General features: G+C 43.0%; 1 protein-coding gene across 1 annotated transcript; it reads right to left on the bottom strand.

The window, feature by feature from the left end:
- Window positions 1-265: 265 nt before the first annotated feature.
- On the bottom strand, window positions 266-12619 carry LOC129409421 (scavenger receptor cysteine-rich type 1 protein M160-like). The gene is made up of 12 exons (XM_055155415.1): window positions 12525-12619; window positions 12026-12052; window positions 11610-11900; window positions 11237-11515; window positions 11015-11149; window positions 10285-10587; window positions 9898-10209; window positions 7332-7610; window positions 5442-5741; window positions 3646-3960; window positions 1260-1348; window positions 266-1057 (listed from the first exon to the last, which is right to left on the bottom strand). The coding sequence occupies exons 1-12, from the start codon at window positions 12562-12564 to the stop codon at window positions 1022-1024; spliced, it is 2406 nt and encodes an 801-aa protein (XP_055011390.1). The 5' UTR covers window positions 12565-12619; the 3' UTR covers window positions 266-1021.
- Window positions 12620-21818: the final 9199 nt, after the last annotated feature.

Raw genomic sequence — 21818 nt, 5'->3', positions numbered from 1 at the left:
GACAGATCTCATGCAAATGTGTGGAAATGACTGCTCTTTAAAAAGCTCAACCAGTTAATGCTAGCAACTTTACGCAGCAACAATTTAGCAACATTTTTATTCATAATCAGGGATCAACAATGTGATAAAACAGCACTGAATAAAAACACACATTGGTGAATACATTTTTAACATTAATTAAAAGAACACATTGCAATGCAAAAACAGACACGTTTATAACTCCTAAGTAAAAATAAAGTAAAGAACTGAAGAAGAAACCAAGGAGCCATTAAGAAATACAAAAAAATTAAAAAAAAGAAATAAAGAAAAGAAAAGGAGAAGAAGAAGAATACAGTTGAAAATTAACATCTTGTGGCCATGAGATAATTAAGCTGGGCAGTAAAAGCAAAGATCAAAGGCTGGATGTGAACGGACCCCCTTTAGGAACATATAAGACAATGTCCACCAGTGTCTGACCACAACTGAAGAAGCCTCTTGGATGAGTGGAAAATGTCTTCACTGTAAAATTTATCCAGTAGACAGAATTGAATTCTTCTTTTGCTATGTTTTTATTTTTTTGTAGTTAATTAAACTTTAATAAATGTCATGACAGAGGAGCCAATCTGTTGAAATATGTGTGTCCAGTGCACTATAATGCACAGTTGTGAGATCATTGTGTGCAGCTATGGATATACCAGCATGTGGCCTGTGTCTGTGTTGAAAGGGTGAGGTACAGTGGTGAGCCAGTGCTGGAAGAATTCTGTCAAAGGTGTCCCAAAATGTGGCCAATAATGTACTGCAGAACCATGTGTAAGTGTGAGAACCATGTGTTAAACTGGAGAGCAGTTATCTCGTTTTCCTAAGATATTATCTTGTGGCAACCAGACTTTTTTTTCCTTTATCTCATCTGCACGGCTCAGTGAGAAACAAGTTTATTGTAATTATCTTTTTTAAACAAATGTATAAAAGACATCCATACATGAGCAACATGGATGAACACGAATTGAACCAGTCCAAGTCTCATGTGGAAGTCCAGATCCACTCAGATCCTCTCTCTTGCACCCATTCTGGCTCTGGTCTGAAACAACAGGACACAGCACATCCACAAATCACAAAACCAGGTCTGAATCAGCATTTATACCACATATACAAGTACTAAACGGTAACTAAACCTGGTCTAAACCAGGTTTAACCAAGGTCTAAATCAGGACTGAAACAGGACTAAAACAAGACTAAACCAGGTTTGAGCCAGTCCTACCTCGGGTCTAAAGGACCAGTACCTTGCAGTAGTAGTAGTACATTGGGAGGATGTACAGGAGCTTCAGTAGTAGAATGAGCAGGACTCTAATCATCAGGTCTGAGTCTGAAGCTGCAACACAAAAGCTTAAGGTTATTATTTACTTTGTTATCCCCACAGTAGGATTAATTGTCCTCTGCATTTGACTCATCAGGAGCAGTGGGACCCATCTACAGATCTTGAGCTAATCTTGCTCAGGACTACCTTAGCAGGAAGATTTGACTTATTGTGCATGTTTTGGGTTGATGGGGAAACCAGAGTGTCTGGATAAACTCCACACAGAAATAGGGAGAACATTCAAAATTCACACAGACACAGGGAGAACATGTGGACTCCATACATCAAATTAAATATGGAAAAACAAACCAAGCATGGTGACACATTGCAATCAGACTTTTTAAAAGTCTGTAACAGCCTATTAGCTGTCTCTGATCAAACTGAACACCTAAAGGGTCAAGTAAAGAAGAAGAATTTGGTCATAGATGGAGATTGTGAAAATGTCACCCGGAGAAACTTGGGCTGAGGCTGAAAAAAAGTAAAAGCTATTTTCACAAAGAATTTGCAACAGTAAAGAGATATGGAACTGCAAGTAGTACAAAGAGTAGGGGAAGTGGCTCAAAATGTAAAAAATCTATTTAGTTAAAGATTAAGGACAGATAAGCACCCCTACACAGAGCAAAAAATTGAAAGAACAAAGATCTATATCAATGAAGATTCCACAAGATAAACACTGACATTAGTTTTCTTGTGTTATGACAAGTTGCTCATCTGCCCACACAGTAGCACTCCGAAACAGCATTAACATTTCTGTCTGTTTAAGCACCAGATCAACATGTTATGATGAATGTACCTATGCCTGAAAAGGACAACTCCAGAGATGAGCTGAAGCTCAGAGAGATGCCAAGCTGCATGGGGAGACTACAGCCATGTGTGGTTAGAGGGAGAATAAAGGGACAGGAGACAGGAGAAGCTTTAAATGAACAGCGCCACCATCAAATTAAAGCAACATTCAGCTTATGACTACAAACCATAGTGGATATGGACAAACTGAGCATAACAGTCCTCATTAAAAGTGAAGTGTTGTATTTACCTTCATCTTTTGAAATCAACAAACTAACGGAACCCACTTCAACTCCATGAACTGTGTTTAGATCCACAACAAATAACATTTCTATGCATGTTCTGTTTGTGACAATGATGTTTATGAAGTATGATTAATGAATAATCAAAAGGGAGAATGTGTGATGGAAATTTGTATTGTGAAGAAAATATTTCTCTCAATCTGTCTTTGTGTAAATTAGTGTCATTTCTAACTTAGACCAGTCCATATCTGAATAAACCTTTGTCTGTATTCCAAAAACTCAACAGGATTCGCAAATCATCAAGAAAAAGATCATTTCTGCCACTACAGATACTGTTAAAAACTTCAAAACACCATAGATGGAGAAGAAAAGCAATTAAACGATTTTTTTTTCTTCAGTATCAACATATTGCAAATTATTTCAATAATACATAAAGCTAAAACATTAACAAAGTCATTGTTAACAAGTAATGCCAAATATTCAAATATAAAATGAAATGAAGGATAAAAAACAAATATTTTAATTCTCAAAACTAACAGTAATTAAAGTTGAAAATATCATGAGAAATCTTAAATATAAACCAGCAGGTATCGATGGAATGGATGTAAATCAGCAGCAGATCAAAGACAAAAAGAAACCCATAAGTCTTACGACAGCATCAGGTAAACTCATGGACAACATTGTATACACAAGAATAGACGGTTCCCTCCTCATCAACATGCATCCAGGAAATGACTTTCAACAGCCACAGCTCTGACCATGATGACAAACATTGAAGAAAAAAAAGGTGGGCAGTGTTATGCTAGATATCTCAGCTGCTTTTGAGTTAATAGACCATGGATCAGACTAGCTGCATATGGATTCTATGAATCAGCAACATCCTGGTTTAACATCTACTTAAGACAAACTCAGATGGTTTTCTTCAATAGAGATTACTCCAGCTGAGGGGCTTTAGCATGTGGAGTAGTGCAGGGCAGCAGTCTCAGTCCTCTACTATTAACATCTAAACAAATGATTTGCCACTGGTTCTGCTGAAGGCCAAGATTGTGATGTATGCAGACAACTCTACAATATATGTCTGAGTTAAACGCTAAAGCATATAAACAATATGTGTGCCAAAGTGGGAAGAAAGATTACTGTTATTAAGAGATATGCATCCCAGAATGGGGACCAAAATGAAGACCAAAACCAAAACTCCTAAACCTAAGTAACTTAAGGGACACCTAAGGGTGTGTGGCCCTCATATGACACTGTGTGACCCTCACATGAGGCTGTAGCTGGACATACCTCCCAGATAGAGCTGCAGGCTGGGGCTCTGAGAGGAGAAGTTGTGATTGAACACCTGCACATGGTAAATACAGGTGTAGTTTCCTTTGTGGGTAGGGCCAGTGTCAGAGAACAGGAAGTGTGCAGAGTGATTGACAGCGGGTAGGGTGTAGTTCATAGTGGGAGAGAGGAGCTGGAAGGAGCCTCCTAGGTACTGTGGCTCCACAGAGCATTTGACCATGAACTTTGACCCCAACAGCACTCGGAGCCCCTGTGGCTGGGCCTCGGAGGCCCCATCAGAAACAGTCAAGGAGACGACTGGACGCTTCAGTAAGTCTGTGGAGAGAGATTATTGGACTGTTCAGAGAGTGGAGAGAGAGGTGTGATTCCCATAGACTGTATATATAATTGGACATAGCTAACCTGCTAGCTGCCACGTTCCAAATAGAAACAAGATCACAGAAGTCAGTGATACCCATGCCAAATTTTTTACAGCATAGCCATAACAATGACAGAAACTCTCCATGTTATTCTAAAGCTAAAATCACAAAATCGTACAAACTATGGCTAATTTCACTCAGCCTTCAATTGTGGGTAGACACCTGACCCTGAACATATTTATATAAGAATATTAATGTGGGTGTAATATCAACCCCTGGGCAATTTGTATGGAAGGGTATGTATTTGTCGAAGATATACAACATTTTCTGCACGTATTTATGACATGCTTTTGATCAAAAAATTCACTGATGCCCACAGCCCTTGTCACATTTTGTTGACATGGAAAAAATCTGTCCTCACCAATAGGATATCAAACTAAAACAGTGTAGCCAAATCAAATTTGGTAACTGGATGCATCATGCCAATAGAAACAAAAAATATATTGTGACCATACTCACTTACAGACTGGATGACCGCCATCTTGGATAAAAAAATAAATCACTACATAAATACTTTGAGAAAAATTGCATGGTTAGGGCCAGTTTAGGTTAGGGTAGGGTTATAGTAAAAACTAGGTTAGGGGTTAGGGTTATGTGTTAGGTTAGAGATTAGTAGTTAGGGTTAGTGTAGGGTTAGAGTCAGGTTTAGGTTAAGGGTAAAGGGTTAGGATAGGGTTATGGGTTAGGGTAAGAGTTTGGGTTAAGGGTAAGGGGTTAGATTAGGGTTAGGTTAGGGGTTAAGGGTAAAACCAGGGTCCCTGTTAAGGGTTTGGGTGGGGTTAGGAGGTTAGGATTAGTATCAAGGTCAGGGATATGGGTTAGGTTTAAATTATGGTTAAGGGAAGGTGTGATTTAGGCACGGGGACAATCATTGCCTCTATATTTTTTCAATATTTTGCTTCAGAAACACTTCAAAATGTTCTTTCACTTAAACCTTTAGTTCTCCTTCATTTAAGTTAAAACAAGTTTGCAAGTAAAGTTTTGTAAAATTTAGTTTTATTAAAACACTGGTCAAATCTTGTATTGCTGTAATCACACATAACATATTACACTTAGCTGGCCTCCGTGTTTCTCTGCATTTATCTGTTTGCTCAAGCTTTTCAGCAGTTCAGTGTGGTGTTAACACAAATGTTGGTCTCAGATTTAACTTCAAATAAACATATTTTTAAAATAATTATAAAAATAGATAGCGTATTACATGTTTGTCCATGTGTGTGTGTTGTTGTAGTAAGTTTCTGCAGAATGCTCAGGGCATGTGCAGTTCCAATTTAGACTCAAATTGGAAAATGACAGTGGGATTGAACATGACACAGACCTGTAGAAATGACAATTCTCTGGAAGAAATAAAACATGACAAAGTGAAGGTGAGACTTTTACCTGAACACACAGCCACCAGGCCCCAGGCTGAGGGAGAGAAACCATGCCCCACACAATCTCTCACTGCAGACTGCTTTCGCTTTACACAGTCAGGTGTTGTGACCCAAGCTACAGTTTCTGGAAGACCATATGTTCCATATCCAGAAACAGCAGAGTCACAGTCCAGGTCTCTGCACACAGCCGTTGCAGCCTGCACATTCCAGTTCTCATAGGCATATGTCATCCGTCTCCACTCTCCTCTGTGTCTCACCTCCACAATCCCAGCACAGCGACTGGCCTCTCCCACCAGCCTGAGTGGCTCTGAACAGACAATACAAAGCCAAACGCAAGTTTACTTCTAAAGTACACAGCAGGTCCATATTAGTCTTAGTCTTTATAGTTTCTAAGCTAGTTATTGGACTTCAATCTGTGTCGCTGGTGCTGTACTCTCTCCATAACGTGTTTGAGATCACTGCAAAAGCCACTGCAGACTCCATTGCAGAAGTCACCTTAGAAGCCACCATAGAAGCCACTTTTTGAACAGAAACAGAGATCAGGAGCATAGTTGGAAGAAATTTTGACTATGTATTGTCAAATCCAAGAGGCCTTGATTGTCTCTCTTTCTATCATTAGAACTTAAACAATTTATACAATAACCTCTACGGCGAATATTGCAAACTTCTTCAGCATTTTAAAGAGCTATTAGATATTAGATTTTCAACATACAATAAGAATGTTGCACAGGTGTGAGTGTTATGTAACATTTCATATGCCCTAAACTCCCATAGTTTGGGGCCTGCTTTGGAGAAAGCTCTATCTTTTGTCTCTGTCTCCTCTTAAGTCTGGACCAGGAGCAAGCCAGAGGACACTGAAGAAGACCTAAGGGCTCTGACTGGGGTGTGCAAAGACAGTGTTTCTGATAAAGAGGGTGGTGCCATGAATGCATATAAATACAAGCAATACAATTTTAAAATCAATTCTAAAAACAACAGGAGGCCAGTGAAAAGAAGCCAATATAGGAGTGTTGAGGTCACGTCGACTGGCTCCAGAAAGCAGGCACGGAGCTGCATTTTGGACCATTTGTATGCAGTGAATTGAGGACAGCTCTACATCAAAATATAGAGCATTACAATAGTACCAACGGGTGGTAATGAGTAATTTTTTCAAACTGGTTTAAGATCAAGTAGCGTTTCACTTTTTCAAGCAGCCTTAGCTTTAAGAAACTGGTTTTAACCACTGAATTGATCTGCTTTTCAAGTTTAAAAGAGCTGTAAGTAAAAACAGCCCTTCCCCCAAGAAAAATTTGACGTAAGTGGGCTAAGTGCATTAGTTAAAAGCACCAAATACCATAATCTCATTTTTGCTCTCATTTAAAGTTTAGAGACATCCACTCTTTGACTTCTTGTAGACACGAATTTCCAGATGAGGCCGTTTTAGTGTTTAAGGATAGGTATATCTGCACATCATCTGGAAAACAGTGAAACTGAATGTCATATATACTTTTTGAAGATTCAGCCCAGTGGCAGCATGTACAAAGAAAAAATAATTGGCCCTAAAATCGAGCCTTGTGGCACCCAATAAGTTAGTCGGGCTCTCTGTGAGGTGAGTCCAGAGTTTATTGTAAAAGACCTATCTCACACAATTTCAATACTAATCCTTTTATCCCAACACTGGCCTCAAGACAGGATATTAAAATGTGATTGTCAACAGTGTCAAAAGCTGCAGTTAAATCTAAAACCCCAAGTAAAGCTGAGCTGCCATAAAAGCATTGTTTCTGTGCAAATATCTTAAACCAGATTGGGGGTGGGGATATTTTAGAGAGATTGGGCAGTGAAACAAAAGAAAATTTACTAAAAGCAGGTGGGTACACAATAGAGCAGTAATCTGAGCAGTGAAGCTCTGCCCCCTTACCTGAGCAGGTGAGGTTGACAGTGGCTCCAGAAGAGCAAGTCTCTGAGCTGGAGTGTGGACAGTCCATCAGAGCAGACTCATTGCCCTCACAGTGGAATGTCTGCCTCAGAGGAGAGAGCGCCCCCTTGAAGAGAGAAGGAGCCCCACAGTCCAGCTCCCTGCACAGCACCTCTGCCCCGAGCTGGTCCAAGGCCCCTTCACAGAGCCCGGTCCATGACTGGTTCCAGATCTGCACTGATCCTGAGCACAGGCTGGACCCCGAGACCAGGCGCACTGACTCTGTGGACACACATGTGACATCATTGCTCTGACCCTTTACACCTATGTCACTAAGTTGAGCTATGACGGATGGCAGAAATGAGAGAAGGTAGTATGTAGGGTGCGCAAAACTGATGAAAACTCACAGCAATTGCAAGTATTTTTGTCAGTTTGGCAATGGTTTCTTCTAGTGCATGTTTAGTTTTTGGTAAAAGCAAAGGGCTCAAAATGGGGTGATATGGAAAAATTAAGCTATAGATCATCAGTGAAGCTGATTCGTTCTCCCTCCTGCCATATTCAATGATTTCATCAAATTGCCAACTTTAGCTAAGTGTTATTAGGTTTTTTTTATACTGGACAGTTTTGACTGCTCACTAGTGGTCATCCTCAGAGTGGTCACAAGATGTTGCTGTGATGTGTCCAATCAGCTGATTTATACAATGTTTTGGCGCAGTTTAAAACCTGTGGAGGCAGGATGACAGTGCCATCTCTAGTCCGACTTCCTCAGGACAGTATCCCAGGCGTGTGAGAGTAAAAAAGCCCCCTCGTCCCTGTTTATAGTCCTGTGGGCACATGTCTGTATTTCGATTGCCTCTTTAATCCAGTGACAATGTTTGTTGTTTGTTGTTTCTCTGTCCCAATCATGTTTGCTCAGTCCCATTTCATAATGTGGTTCTCTCTTCTACAGTGGTCAGAAATGACAGATTTGAGCTGTTCCTGTTCTGCTTTGTGTTTTGTTGCTTATCTGCACGCCTTTGCTGTTTCCTTCTCGTATTTTGTCCTTTGTTTTATTTTTTGTGTACTGAATGCCCTCTCTGTTCTGCTGATGTATGTTTTATTGCAGGATATGCAGAGTATTTCATATATGACATTACATTGTGCTCCGGATCTATGTTATCTTTCGGGTGGATGAGGAATTATCTTTGCTGGTGTGTTGATATTGTGTTTTCTCATTGCCCTCTGCACTTTTTCTGTTATGCCCCTGATATATGGTACTGTTATTATGCCTGAGCTCTTTTTTCAGTTTTATTTTTATTTTTCTGGTTCTGAGCAGTCGAAACTGTCAGGTATGAAAACAAACACTTGGTCTGAAAAAATAACCTAATGACATAAATAGTCGGAAGACCAAATGAACCTCATTGGACTATAACTTTACCCAATTCACCCACCATGATTTCATTTTGGCTGGCCAGACAATGAGGTTAACTCTCTTTGACCTGTTCTGAAAAAGTGGCTTTTCAGAGATTTTAGCCCTGTCATAGTTGTTTCCTCCCACCATTTACTTTTGTATTTGTATTTAGAGTTATTCATACACATTTGAGCAACTTTTAAACTTACTTTTAAGAAGCCATTTTGCACAGCAATTTCACTGCCACATGCCCACTGCTTTCCACTTCCTCCTCCAGATTTATTTTCTTAATTGATGATATGCATAGGATTCAATAGCATTGCAAAGTTATTTTGCTATAAATAAAAATAAAAAAAATCTGCTCCATGCAAGTATGATATGCAGCTATCTATATAGGGGCCCACAGCTTGCGACGTTTGTTGTGATGACGTTTATGGTCAGCTGCCATTGGGCACTGCAGTTTTCTAACATGGAAATCAGTGGGCTTGTTTCTTTTATTAAGTCATTGTAGATGAATAATGTGATTTAAAATATTCAAATTATCCACAATGATCAACAACTGTCATAGATTTTAAGTACAGAGCAGGCATGAGTGCAATAGGTCTGCTTTAAAAACAGCTTGGCTCAGAAATATCTCCATACAAACCTAATGTGATTGTTTACTGTCACCCATGATGCACCTGGACCCTAATTAGCTCCACAGAGGACATGCAGGTCAAGTGTACGTAATGTCCAATAACAGATTTTGTAATGATAATTTGTATCACACTCGTATGAAGGACAGTGACATCACAAAAGATTCACTACAAGCAAAGGAACACAAAAGTGTCACGTGACCAGTTTATCATAACAAAAAAATACACAAGGATACTGCAGCTTTTATCTTTAAATAAGCTTTTATAAAAAGTGAAAATGAAGCAACAAAAATAAATAAATAAGCAAAAAAAAACAAAAACAAAAAAAAACATAAATTTATGTGTATTAATCTGGTCTGAAAAGGCCCAAACTTGTGCTGAAGTCACAAGAAGTGGACATTTTATGAATTTTGTAGCCCCCTCAAAAAGCTCAGAAAAGTACATTTTACATAATAGTTTACATTGGGGTTAAGGTAACGGTCAGAACACTAGCCTTAAAAAATATTTGAAAAGAAGGGTTAAGGTCAAGTCAAGTTCATATTACCTGAGCACACCACCTCAAAACCCTCGTCTGTAGGATAGGATCTATTCCAGATGCACTCTCTCACTGCAAACTTCTTCCTCCTCTTCCTCGCACACACAGATGTGATGTCCCACACAAGAGTCTGTGGAAAACCATCTCTCAGATCTTCAGAAATAGCAGAGCCACAGTCCAGGTCTCTGCACACAACCGCTGTAGCCTCCCGGTTCCAGGGGTCTCTGGGGTGATAGGGCACCATCCGTCTCCACTCTCCTCTGTGTCTCACCTCTAGAGTTCCAGCACATCTATTAGCTCCTCCCACCAACCTGAGCGGCTCTGAACACACAAAAGACAGACTGAGCAGTGAAGTGCCATCTCTTTTACCCAAGCACTGAAGCTCTGCCTCCTTACCTGAGCAGGTAATGTTGACAGCGGCTCCAGAGGAGCAGGTCTCTGAGCTGGAGTGGGGACAGTCCATCAGAGCAGACTCATGGCCCTCACAGTGGAATGTCTGCCCCAGTGGAGAGAGCACCCCCTGGAAGAGAAAAGGAGCCCCACAGTCTAGCTCCCTGCACAGCACCTCTGCCCCCAGCTGGTCCAAGGCCCCTTCACAGAGCCAGGTCCAGGACTGGTCCCAGATCTGCACTGATCCTGAGCACAGGCCGGACCCCGAGACCAGGCGCACTGAGTCTGTGGACACATCACATGACATCACTGGTCAGAGATAACAGGACACACACACATGTCCACTCAGCCCATTTCAGGTTACACTGGAGGGGCAGTGTCTGATTTTCAGCAAAGCAAAAGTGGCAGAGAACTTTGTCCATAAGAATATCCACAGTAAGGGGGAAGTGATGGAGGAAGTGATGGAGGAGATGATGGGGAGGTAATGGTAGAGGTGACAGATGAGGGAATGGAAGAGGTTAAGGAGGAGGTGATGAGGAGGTAATGGAGGAGTGGGATGCAGGAGGCTCTTATAAATAAATTATATCTTATCTTATAAATAACATGTTTTTATAATTTGGAGTTCTATGGTTAGCCTAACTGACTTTAGAATAAAGGACAACATAGAGGCACTCATCCTGACTGCACAGGAGCAGGTCCTGGGCACTCGAGCAATAGAGGCCCAGATCTACCACACCAGACAAGACCCATGGTGTAGGCTGTGAAAAGACGCTCCTGAGACAGGGGTCAATCACCCGTCTCCACTCTCCTCTGTGTCTCACCTGCAGAGTCCCAGCACAGCGACTGGCCCCTCCCACTAGTCTGACTGGACCTGAACAGATAAGAGACACAGTGAGCACTACCCTTTTACCTCCCCTAACCTCCCCTTTACCTGATCAGTGAAGCTCTGCCCCCTTACCTGAGCAGGTGAGGTTGACAGCAGCTCCAGAGGAGCAGTTCTCTGAGCCGGAGTGGGGACAGGCCATCAAAGAAGACTCATGGCCCTCACAGTGGAATGGTTGCCTCAGAGGAGAGAGCGCCCCCTGGAAGCGAGAAGGAGCCTCACAGCCCAGCTCCCTGCACAGCACCTCTGCCCCCACCTGGTCCAAGGTCCCTTCACAGAGCCAGGTCCAGGACTGGTTCCAGATCTGCACTGATCCTGAGCACACGCCGGACCCTGAGACCAGGCGCACCGACTCTGTGGGCACATATGTGATATCACTGCTCTGAGATAATAGGACACACAGACATGTGACATCAAGGCTCTGAACCAACAGTAGCTTAGCTCTCACCTGAACACTTGAGCTGCAGACTGTTGTCTGAGAGAAATGTTTCAGTCCGAAAACAGTCAATCAGTGAAGTTTCATCACAGTTAGGAGAAACATTCACAACTTCTCTTTTTGAACTTATTTTTTCCACGACAGACAGAGCCGGGCCACAGTCCAGCTCCGAGCACACTCTGGCCCCAAACTCAACAGTCAAGTGTCTTGAACTCACTCTAGTCCAATTCAAACCTGTTCTCTGAAGCTCCAGTTCCCCCTCACAGCGGCTGGGTCCTCCCACCAAGCGCAGACTGCAAGGTTCTGCAGAGAGGAGATGACACAGTGCTTATACTGTCTCCTCATTTCAGTGAGGAGGTTGTGGGTTAGACTTCCGATCTCTCTGAATGGAGGGTGCATGTTCTCCTTGTGTTAGTGAGTATTTTTACCTGCTGAGCTGTTCTCTGCCAGAGCCCCTGCACACATAGAAGTCATGTTACAAAATGACATCTGTTGGTGACATAGCACAGAGCTCCACACAAAATGGCAGATGTTCTGAGCTCTTAAAGCATATGTCTATTTGATCAGTTTAAGAAAAACAGGAAAGTCAAGGTATTCCAGTTTGACACACTCTGCAAAAAAGCATGTTCTTTCTCAATTATACGTTTTCAATTTAATTTGAATTAGCAGAAACAAAGAGATATGTTCCAGTCCTCTTATTACATCCAGAATGATACATTCAGCTCATTAAAATTTCAAATGGTCACTCTAAAATTAATTTAATTTCATTCATCATGTTTGTTTCATTTGGAGCTAAAGAACTTCCGAGCAGACTTTTGGGTGTGAGGAGTGGCTGCAATGTTTGACAAAGCACTCACATTTGCCAAAAGATGAGCAAAAAGCAGCATCACAGAGAAGAGTAACACAGAGAAGAGAAACCGGACTTACCCAAACAGCAGATAGTCAGGACCAGCACTCTGAATGCCATGTTCAGCAAGGTCTAAGCCAGGAGTGAACCAGGTTTTAATCAGCACTGAACTAGGTTTGAACCAGGAAGCTCTCCAAGACCAGACTTAGAACTGGTCTAAGTCTGGTCTTGGAGAGCTTCCTGTTTTTTACTCATTCATATCTTGTCATCTTTTGTGGGTTTTTCTTGTTAAGACAAAAATGTAATAATCTGATGCACAAACAGCTCAATTAATTTTAGTAACGGTATTTTATGAATTAACCTATAATATTCTCATGCCACTTTTGAGGAGACAGCTGTCTTTTCAGTTAAAAAAATTGTTGAATAAACCCAAATAAAAATGTAAAACACACTATAACAGAAAAAAAAAAAAGAAAAAAACATGCACACATTTCTGTCTATGTGCTGTGAAAATGAGAACCGCTTTGTCCTTATCAGAGGAGTTTCCTGGATCAAACGGAAGTCGTCTGTGTTGTGTCAGAAGACAGCCTTTACTCACACATAGTTGCAATCAAAATTATTCAACCCCCACTGCAAATTAAGTTTATTGGTAAAATGTACAGGCTAGCAGCTGTTTCCAAAAAAGAAATCAAACAAGAACAATTTAAATAGCTCAACACAACTAATATTACAAGTGGTTTCTCCAAATTCAACAAAAAATGCTATGTTTAATGACTACTGCAGTCTCAAAATTATTCAACCCCTTCATGACAAGCATCTTTAGTACGTTGTAGAACACCCTTTTGCTGTTATGACCTGTTGCAAACATGATGCATTGCCAGACACCAGCTTTTGACAGCGTTCGTGGGGAATCTTAGTCCATTCCTCATGGGCAAAGGCCTCCAGGTCACCAATATCCTTGCGTTCGTGTGCTGCAACTGCCTTTTTCAAATCCTAGAGATTTTCAATGGGTTTCAAGTCAGGCGACCGTGATGGCCACTCTAGTATCTTCCAGGACTTCTTCTGAAACCAAGCCTTAGTGGACTTTGTGGTATACTTGGGATCATTGTCCTGTTGGCAGGTCCATTGACCTAACTGCCTCCTCAGGACTCTGGTGGCAGGTGTTGATAGTTTCCTCTTATTCCACGTGCAGGAAGTGTAGCCACTATTCCTATAACTTTAAACTTTCAAACTATGCTTCCACCTGTACCTCTAGGAACATTTAGTGCCTTTGCTATTTTTCTTTCCTTTTCCTTTTCCTTGTTTGTGCAAGGCAATTCTCTTGACTTAGCCATGTTTCTAACAGTCCAGATATTTAAAGGGTGCAACTAATGAAGCCCTTGATTTGCCAAAATGTGCTCTTATGAGGAATTTCAGGGGGTTGAATAATTTTGAGACTGCAGTATTAAAAGTAAAAATTTTTGTTGAATTTGGAGAAACCACTTGTAACATTAGTTGTGTTGAGCTATTTAAATTGTTCTTGTTTTATTTATTTTTTGTAAACAGCTGCTAGTTTGTACATTTTACCAATATACCTAATTTGCAGTGGGGGTTGAATCATTTTGATTGCATCTGTATGGGCCCATTGAGTTCTGTCCTCTCATGTTATTTATTTATTTTCATTTGGTTTGTCAACAATGAACATTACATAAATGCATGTTTGCACTTAAGATGAACGCAAAAACAAACTAACATGAATGGATTAAAAACAGCACTCAACAATTCTGTTTTAAGGGTTAGAGTTATGGCTTAGGTTAGGTATACAGGTAAAAGGGGTAGAGTTAGTGTGCCTCTGATGACATCTCTCATTTGTGTGGAGTAGTAATCTATTAACTACTGTTGATGCTTTATTGTGACTATAATATTTGAATAAAACATGAAAATATTTTCTCTAAAACATGTCAGATTTATTACAAATAATATTTGTATGTATGTATAAGTAGTCAAAACCTCTCCTATCTGTGCTGCTGATCTGTGTTTCTGTTGAAACTATGGCTTCTGCAGTGGCGCTGCCTGTGACATGGACTGTAGTTCTTTAGCTAGTTTAGAAATGATAAAGAATTAATGATATAACGTGGGCCTTCTGTATGCTGTGTACCATTTTAACCAAATATGAATTTATGAACTTCAAACACCTGTGTAAATCCCCACATGCATCAGTACTTATTATTACAATATACTCAATATCCATGGCTAAAAAACTTCAATTTTTATTACTTAAATTACTTGCCTAAACCTGGATCTGCTGCTCTGTTCTCTGTCGTTCCAGCTCCTCTTTTCTCTCCTCCCTCTCCCCCTCTGCTGCTGCTCTAAAGTGCACGGTGCTGAGGGACACAGACACAGGAGGAGCACTTCTCTCACCTTCTTTCTTACTTTAAACTAATTTATTGATGAAGAAGGCCTAAATATCTCTTTGTGGATCTTTTTCATACAATGTTCAAGTTCAACACTGCAAGCTCCACATTGTCCGTGGGTTAATTAGACTTGCATATATTTTTGGTCATATCATTATGAAATAAAAATTGGGACAGAGTCTGTCTGAATATGTGAGCTCCAAGTCTCTGTGTGGAGGAGTTTTTTACAGCTGCTCAGAGATATGCAACTTTATAGAGCTTGAGCGAGGCATAACCCTTTCATCCCCATGCCAAATATAAAGACAGGGGATCAAATAAAGAGTAAGAGTTAAGAGTTTGTAATTTATTTTTGATAATATATAGTCATTTGGTCAATAGACATAGATCCTCTACTTTTAGATTCTGTAAATTGTGACATCAACCTGCCCAGGGACTACAGGTGGTAATTTTTCATTTTTTTTAAATTATTGAGGTTACCCCTAACCTGGCTCACCTTACTGCCAACCTGGTCACTGAGCTCCAGCACAGACTTTTGTGATTGAGCACACTTTACGACTGAAGGACTCAAACCCCTTTTTTTATTCCACACTATTAACTTCATCTTCTCTGTGCGTACAATGTCCAGCAGATGATCCAAAGCAGGTCACAGATTGACAGTGGGTTAGGGTTGACAGTAGAGTTAGGCCTTGTAGGATGATTTCAACAACCTTAGGGCGCATTATGCTCCCACACACATGGCTCCATGCTAACCCTAACTTTTAGGTTAATTTAAATTTTATGCATGATTTTTTAGAAGATATTACATATTACTGTTAGATTCAAACCCTCTTTTAATAAGAATCTATTATATATGATTATTTGGCCTTTTTTTTTATTCAATCCACAAAGGCATCACACATTTGTCCTAAATTCCTAGAAGTGGGTGGAGTTGTGAATTATGTTGCCATTTTTACTTCATTTTGTTATATTTTTCTTGGTTTGATCCATTCACATAGATCAGGGGTGTCTAAACTTTTTTCGTCAAGGGCCACATATCTAAACACAGATGAAGCAGAGGGCCGGTCGAGGGCCGTAGACTGGTGCTCAGTACAGTGAATAAATTAAATATTTGCATGTTTAACACGTTAGAATGAACCATCAGTCTTTATTCATGCTAAGATTCTAAAAACCAGACACTATAAATGTTAAATATCAGCTTTATCAAGGTAGATTTTCAAAAAAAAACTTGCATTAAAAGGTTAATTTTTAATTGATGCAAGGTAAATTGGACCAACTCTCCTGGAAGACTGAGGGCCAAGAAAAATTTGTCAGAGGGCCGCATTTGGCCCACGGGCCGTAGTTTGGACATGCCTGACATAGATTGTACGGAGTCGCCCCTTGCCTTCTCTATCTCATTGAAATATATATATATATATATATATATTTCACTAGCTAGGACCACGCCAACGACAACATAGTGCGAAGTAGTTTATTGATAATGTACAAAGCGAGGCAAAGATGGCTGGGTTGAGACTATGGGTGGGGGCTCCGTCTCAATCTACAATTGGCCCAGCCGGAACGGGACCCCCAAAAGGTTAAAAGAGTGCAAGATAGGATGGGCTGGACAGAGATCATTGAGGTCATAACGAACGTAGACGAGACAGGCGCTGGAGGCCCGATGACCGAGGATCTGAGTTTGGTCGAATGTGCCCGCGCCGATGAGGAAGGAGTGGATGGAAATGAATGCGGAGATATGCTGGAGAGCGTAGAACTTATTGGAAATGTCACTGAACCAGAACCTGGGAGCCATCTGCCCGTATCTGAGGACGAGCGGATCGATGGAAGAGGAATCGGAGGTGTGACTTGGGCGAGATATTTTACGAAAGGTTCGCAGGGACTTATCGGTCAGTTGAGGCGAAGAGGTGGATAGGGAAGGTGTTTCCCAACTGGTCTGTTATACTCCTGCGGAGAGTGATGAGCGAAGACTATAGAATGTAAGGCGAGATCGGAAGCCTGGGGTGGACAAACGGGTCGAAAATGATTGACGATAAGAGTGAATTCAGAACGAGAATCGGAAGGCCGAAGAAGGCTGTGAGGAACATGCTTTCGAGGGTCATGTCCTCGGACGGCGAATAGTATCTGGAACGAAGTGTGAGGATATGAGGTAGAGGATATCTGAAGTAATTGGTAAGCGGTTAGGAGGGAGACAAGGTTCAAACTTAAGCAGTTCTTTACTCGATGGTAGAAATGTGGCAGTGAGACAGCGAGAGAGATGGGCGGTCCTTGCTTGAGATCGTCTTGAAATGATGTTAACACCTGAGAGATGCGCCTGGATGGTGGAGACACAGATGTTCCTGGAGAGATGTGAGAAGGCGACAAAACTGCAGATGGTGCTGACGTTGGAGAACTGAGGGGAAGCTGATGGAGACTGAAAAGAGCTTGAAGCTATATCCCCCGGTCAGGTAGGTAGAAAGGGAGCTCAGGGAGAGGCTGTCAAGGATGGCGAGTTGCGAGATTGAGGCGAGAGGGGCGAGAGCGGGGTAGCTTAATTGAAGATCGTGGCCGAAATGGGGAACTGGAATAAGCTGGACGTCCGAGTACGGAGCCAAGCTTCTGTAAAATCGAAGAGAGAATCCGCAATGGAGTTTAAGTAACCTGGAATATGAGCGGCGCGAATGACAAACTGATTTTGAGCAGATACTAGGTGAGCTTTGGAGGAACTAAGATCGCGGAGGAGCGAGACCTTCCCCTGTTGATTATGTGGGCTGCGGTGTCACTGTCGGAATGGATAAGAATGCACCTTCTAGACCACTCGTACCCCCCAAAAGAATGGCTGTGATAACAATGGAGTACAATTCGAACAAGGCGGAAGAGCCATCGGCTGGTCTGAGAGAGTGGAGCTTGGAGGTGACATGGAAGCGGACCGCTTTCCGTACAAAACCCTCTGAAACCAACTAAAGGAGCTGCGAGTGTGAAAGCTGGACATCTTCGGAAAAGATGCGAAATCAAGATTCCATTCCGGGAGTCTAGGCAATGCTTCCGTAGGCAATGCTTCTATAGGCGCATGTCGGATGTACGTGCGTCGATCATCGGTATAATACTCTGAAAGGATTCGACTGATGCGGCTTGCGTGAGGAAATGTGAAAGAAGGGCTTGCCCGGAGGGATGGTGCGGATAGCATAGTTAAGGTGACCTAGAAGGCAACAAGCGGTCTCTTGTTGCATGGGGTTGCGAGAATGAGTTGGAGAGGGGCAGAGAGGTTCGCTAGACCTTTTGGGAGGGAGACACTTGGAATGAGATCGAATCGAGTGAAATGCTGAGAAAAGAGAAAGTCATGACCAGGACGTCGTCTAGGAGGTGTAGGGCGAACGGGAGTTTAAGGTTGCTGATGAGAGTCTGACACGAGGTTTCAGACAAGGAGTCAGAGTTCTAGGGCTGCTGCAGGAGCCAAACTTCGGGTGTACAGCGACGTATCAAAACCCTAACTAGAAGACTCTGAAGTAACGCCAGGAATCTAGGTGGATGGGCAGGACCTTGAAGGCGCTGGTGATGTCCGATTCAGAGGGCTGTGCTCAATGGCCTGCAAGAAGAGTGAGAGATGACATGATTGCTGGTGGCATACTGCACGGAAAAACTGAAGTGGGAACGAGACTGCCGATGCTGGGAACGGCTGCGCCATGAGGAGAGGATAGGTCGATAGTGGGACATTTCTTCCCGGTGTACATGCGTGTGGCGATGCAGATGGAATTGATGCAGAAGTCTCGCGAGGTGGACGTTTGAATTGGCCGATCATGAACCCTTTGGCGACATCCTTCGCCGGAAGGTTGTCCACAGTGGTGGGATCCGGAAGCGAGGACTGGGGATTTCTACGTGATTGTGAAGTGACTGGCGGAAGTTCGATGCCAGGGTGAAAACTGTCGCTGAAACCATCGAACAGAAATTAACGAACCGATCGTTGAAATAACTGCAGATCATCCTTCCTCCCTGATGGAGGATGAAGCATCGTGGATCACTGCCTCTACTGATGGGTATGATGCGGTGGGGCGTGCTGAGGAAGCGAGGAATCACAGGCAGAGGGGAAGCGGTGGAAGATGAGCAATAAACCGCTAGGTTCTTCGAGGCTGAGGTATAATTACGGGAGGGCGTGACCGCTGAGCAAGGAAGCAGGATGAAAGGGAGCTCCATAGAGGTCACATGAGAGAGAGGCATGAGCTGTGAAGACCCTGCAGTAGAGCTCGAAATCCGGGACCCCCCAGTAAGCACCATGGTTGATTTGCTGGAGCCTTCCTGTCGCTTGGGTAGCAAATAGAACGTCATATGTGTGGATCCCGGTCTTGCCGAAGTGCAGCACAAGATTGAGGACCGATGCCGATAATAATCTAACTCCATTCTCTGGTTGTTGAAAGCGGAGCGGATGGCGTTGCAATATAAAGAGAAGGCGAAAGCCGATTTGGTGAGGGTGATATTCTTGAATGGCGAAGGAGTGGTGTGTAGTATTAGCGAGGTGAGGCCCTGGGTGGTTGGTATATCCCGTGGGTGGCTTGCGATGGAAGGACGGCTGGATCGAATGAGCGAGATCGATGTAATAACCAGTAATAATCGGCTACCGGAGAGATTAGGGAACGAAAACGAGGGAACGAAATCGAGGGAACGAAAATCAATTGAACGAAAATCGATTAAACGAATATCGAGGGAACAGTATTGAGGGAACGAGAGACAAACGATTGGTGGAGGCGACGTAGGAGACACAGTAGAAAACATTGGGTGTTGGGGAAGGGGAAGGGGAGGGAGGGGAAGGGATAGAGCAGAAGAAAGAAACGGATAAGACTGCTCTGCAGCTTGTAGGGTCTGCGGGGCCATGGGTACTGCCGAGGAGATTGTTGAAGCTGCTGTGGTGACGACGATTGGAGCGCAAGAAGCCATCTGACTAATAATGGCTGGAATAAGAGAAAATAAAGGAGGGATGGGGGAATTAGATGTGTGTGCATGGGGATTTAGTGCAGCCTGCAGACAGGGATGAGAGAGGTGACCCGTTGGTCAAACACAGAGGGAGCAGGCACAGGGGACGAGACAACATACTCCCCGCCAGGGGGAGCTGTGGAGGCAGACGTCGGCGGCTGGAACTGCGCGCGCCGGTCGAGAACGAGGAGGGCTGGGAGCCTGCGGTGACGAGGCTCGGACCGAATCTAAATAGTGATGAAACAGCTTGGATTTGTTATCCTGGCGGCTGGGTCCGATGCCTTTTTTCTTCAGTTCCTGCTGGAGGCCGGCCGCGGTCCGACTTCTAACGTCCCACCTGTTGGGAGAAGCCCGCGGGGATGCGCGGGGAAGCGTGCGCGCGCAGGGACCTGCGCGGTGTAGCGCGGGCGTGGAGTCGAGCTCTGCGGCCAGAGCTCAGGTGACTTCCGAGGGGGCTGCAGTGGAGGCAGTGGAGTGACGAATGCGAGGCCCGGGGCTCCTGCCGGGCGAGCGGCGAGCAGGAAGAGGCGAACGAGGGGGAGCAGAGCGAGAATCCCGCTGTCTGCGGAGGAGATTACTACGTGTACGCCCCGGAGAGCTCCGCGGTGGAGGCGTGGGGCTGATGGCGTTCGGAAGTCTAGAGGAGGCACGCCGGCTTACTGCTTGGACCTCGGAGCAACTGAGCGTCGTGAATGTTTCCTGCTCGTGGGTCTCCGGGAACCATCTTCGTAGAACTGCTGTGAGTGTGAGGAGACGGCGGACTGCGACGCGCCGAACAGGTCAGAATCCGAATTGGACGGGTTAATGATCGGCTCGGAACCGTGTCTCGTGTTCTGTCGAGTTCGCCGAGACAAACTGGGATGATGGGAAAGGCTGCTACATATAGGCTTCTGGGAAATTAGAGGCGTGGTCGAGGTGAGTTGTGGTTCGCCGGTGAGAGGAGAGGGCGGCTGAGGCGTGGTCCTGCTCCTGAATCTCAGTTAATCGTATTAACTACATATATATATATATATATATATATATATATATATATATATATATATATATATATATATATATATATATATATATATATGTATATATATATATTCCCCAACCTAATTTTTTTTTCTCTTTTCCAAGTTTCCGTGCATTTGCATTTTTCTTTCCAGTTTCAGTGCATTATTGAATTTCCAGGCTTTATCAGATTTTAGTTTTTGCTAATTCAATTGAGGCTAATATTGCAATGGTCAGTAAATGGTGACAGTTCAATATCACATTACAAAACCAGTAACATTTAGAGACACAAGCCAATAATCCAACTTTGAGCATAGGTTAGAGTTGGTCGGTCTAATCCACGTATGTTTTTTACTGTGTTTTGTTGCAGAAAAGATGTTTGATTCCAAAAATCTGATCTTTATTTCTTTAGACACTCGGGCCTCCTTTGATATGCAGTCGTCCTCCTGCAGGTGATGATCATCAGATGTGGTGACTTGGTGGTGGTTGCGTCACTTCTGCACTGTCCACTGTTTCCCGTTTCTCCACTGACACAGGAATAGCTCATGTAAGAACACCAGACACCGTTTCTGTAGACACCCCGATCACCTGAGATCTGAACGCCTCCAGTACCGCGCGCTCTTCAGGCTCTTTTCCTTCAGATTACCAGTCTCTTTTCTCAGCGACTGGACACGTGCAATTCTCAATCTTATAGGCTATTGTAATCATTTTTCATTCATCCTTTATGATAAAGCTTTGATTGCATCAAGGACACTTTCAATGCTCACGTTCCTTATTTCATCTCTCATTTTCAGTTTCTCAGATTAGGGCTTTGCAGTGGAATGTGGTCACTTGTTTCAGAAAGCAGTTGATTGATTGATTGCATTTATATAGCACCTTTCAAGATACCCAAAGCGCTTTACAGTTCATTATTCAGTCACTCCACACTCAGTGGTGGTAAACTTCAACTGTAGCCACAGCTGCCCTGGGGCAGACTGACGGAAGCAAGGCTGCCAATCTGCGCCATCAGCCCCTCCGACCACCACCATCACTCACACTCACACCACT

This window comes from Boleophthalmus pectinirostris, unplaced genomic scaffold, assembly GCF_026225935.1.
Source record: "Boleophthalmus pectinirostris isolate CB_2022bp ecotype Guang Dong unplaced genomic scaffold, ASM2622593v1 HiC_scaffold_2, whole genome shotgun sequence".
NCBI classification, from domain to species: domain Eukaryota; kingdom Metazoa; phylum Chordata; class Actinopteri; order Gobiiformes; family Gobiidae; genus Boleophthalmus; species Boleophthalmus pectinirostris.
This window is presented reverse-complemented; position numbering and strand designations above follow the sequence as displayed.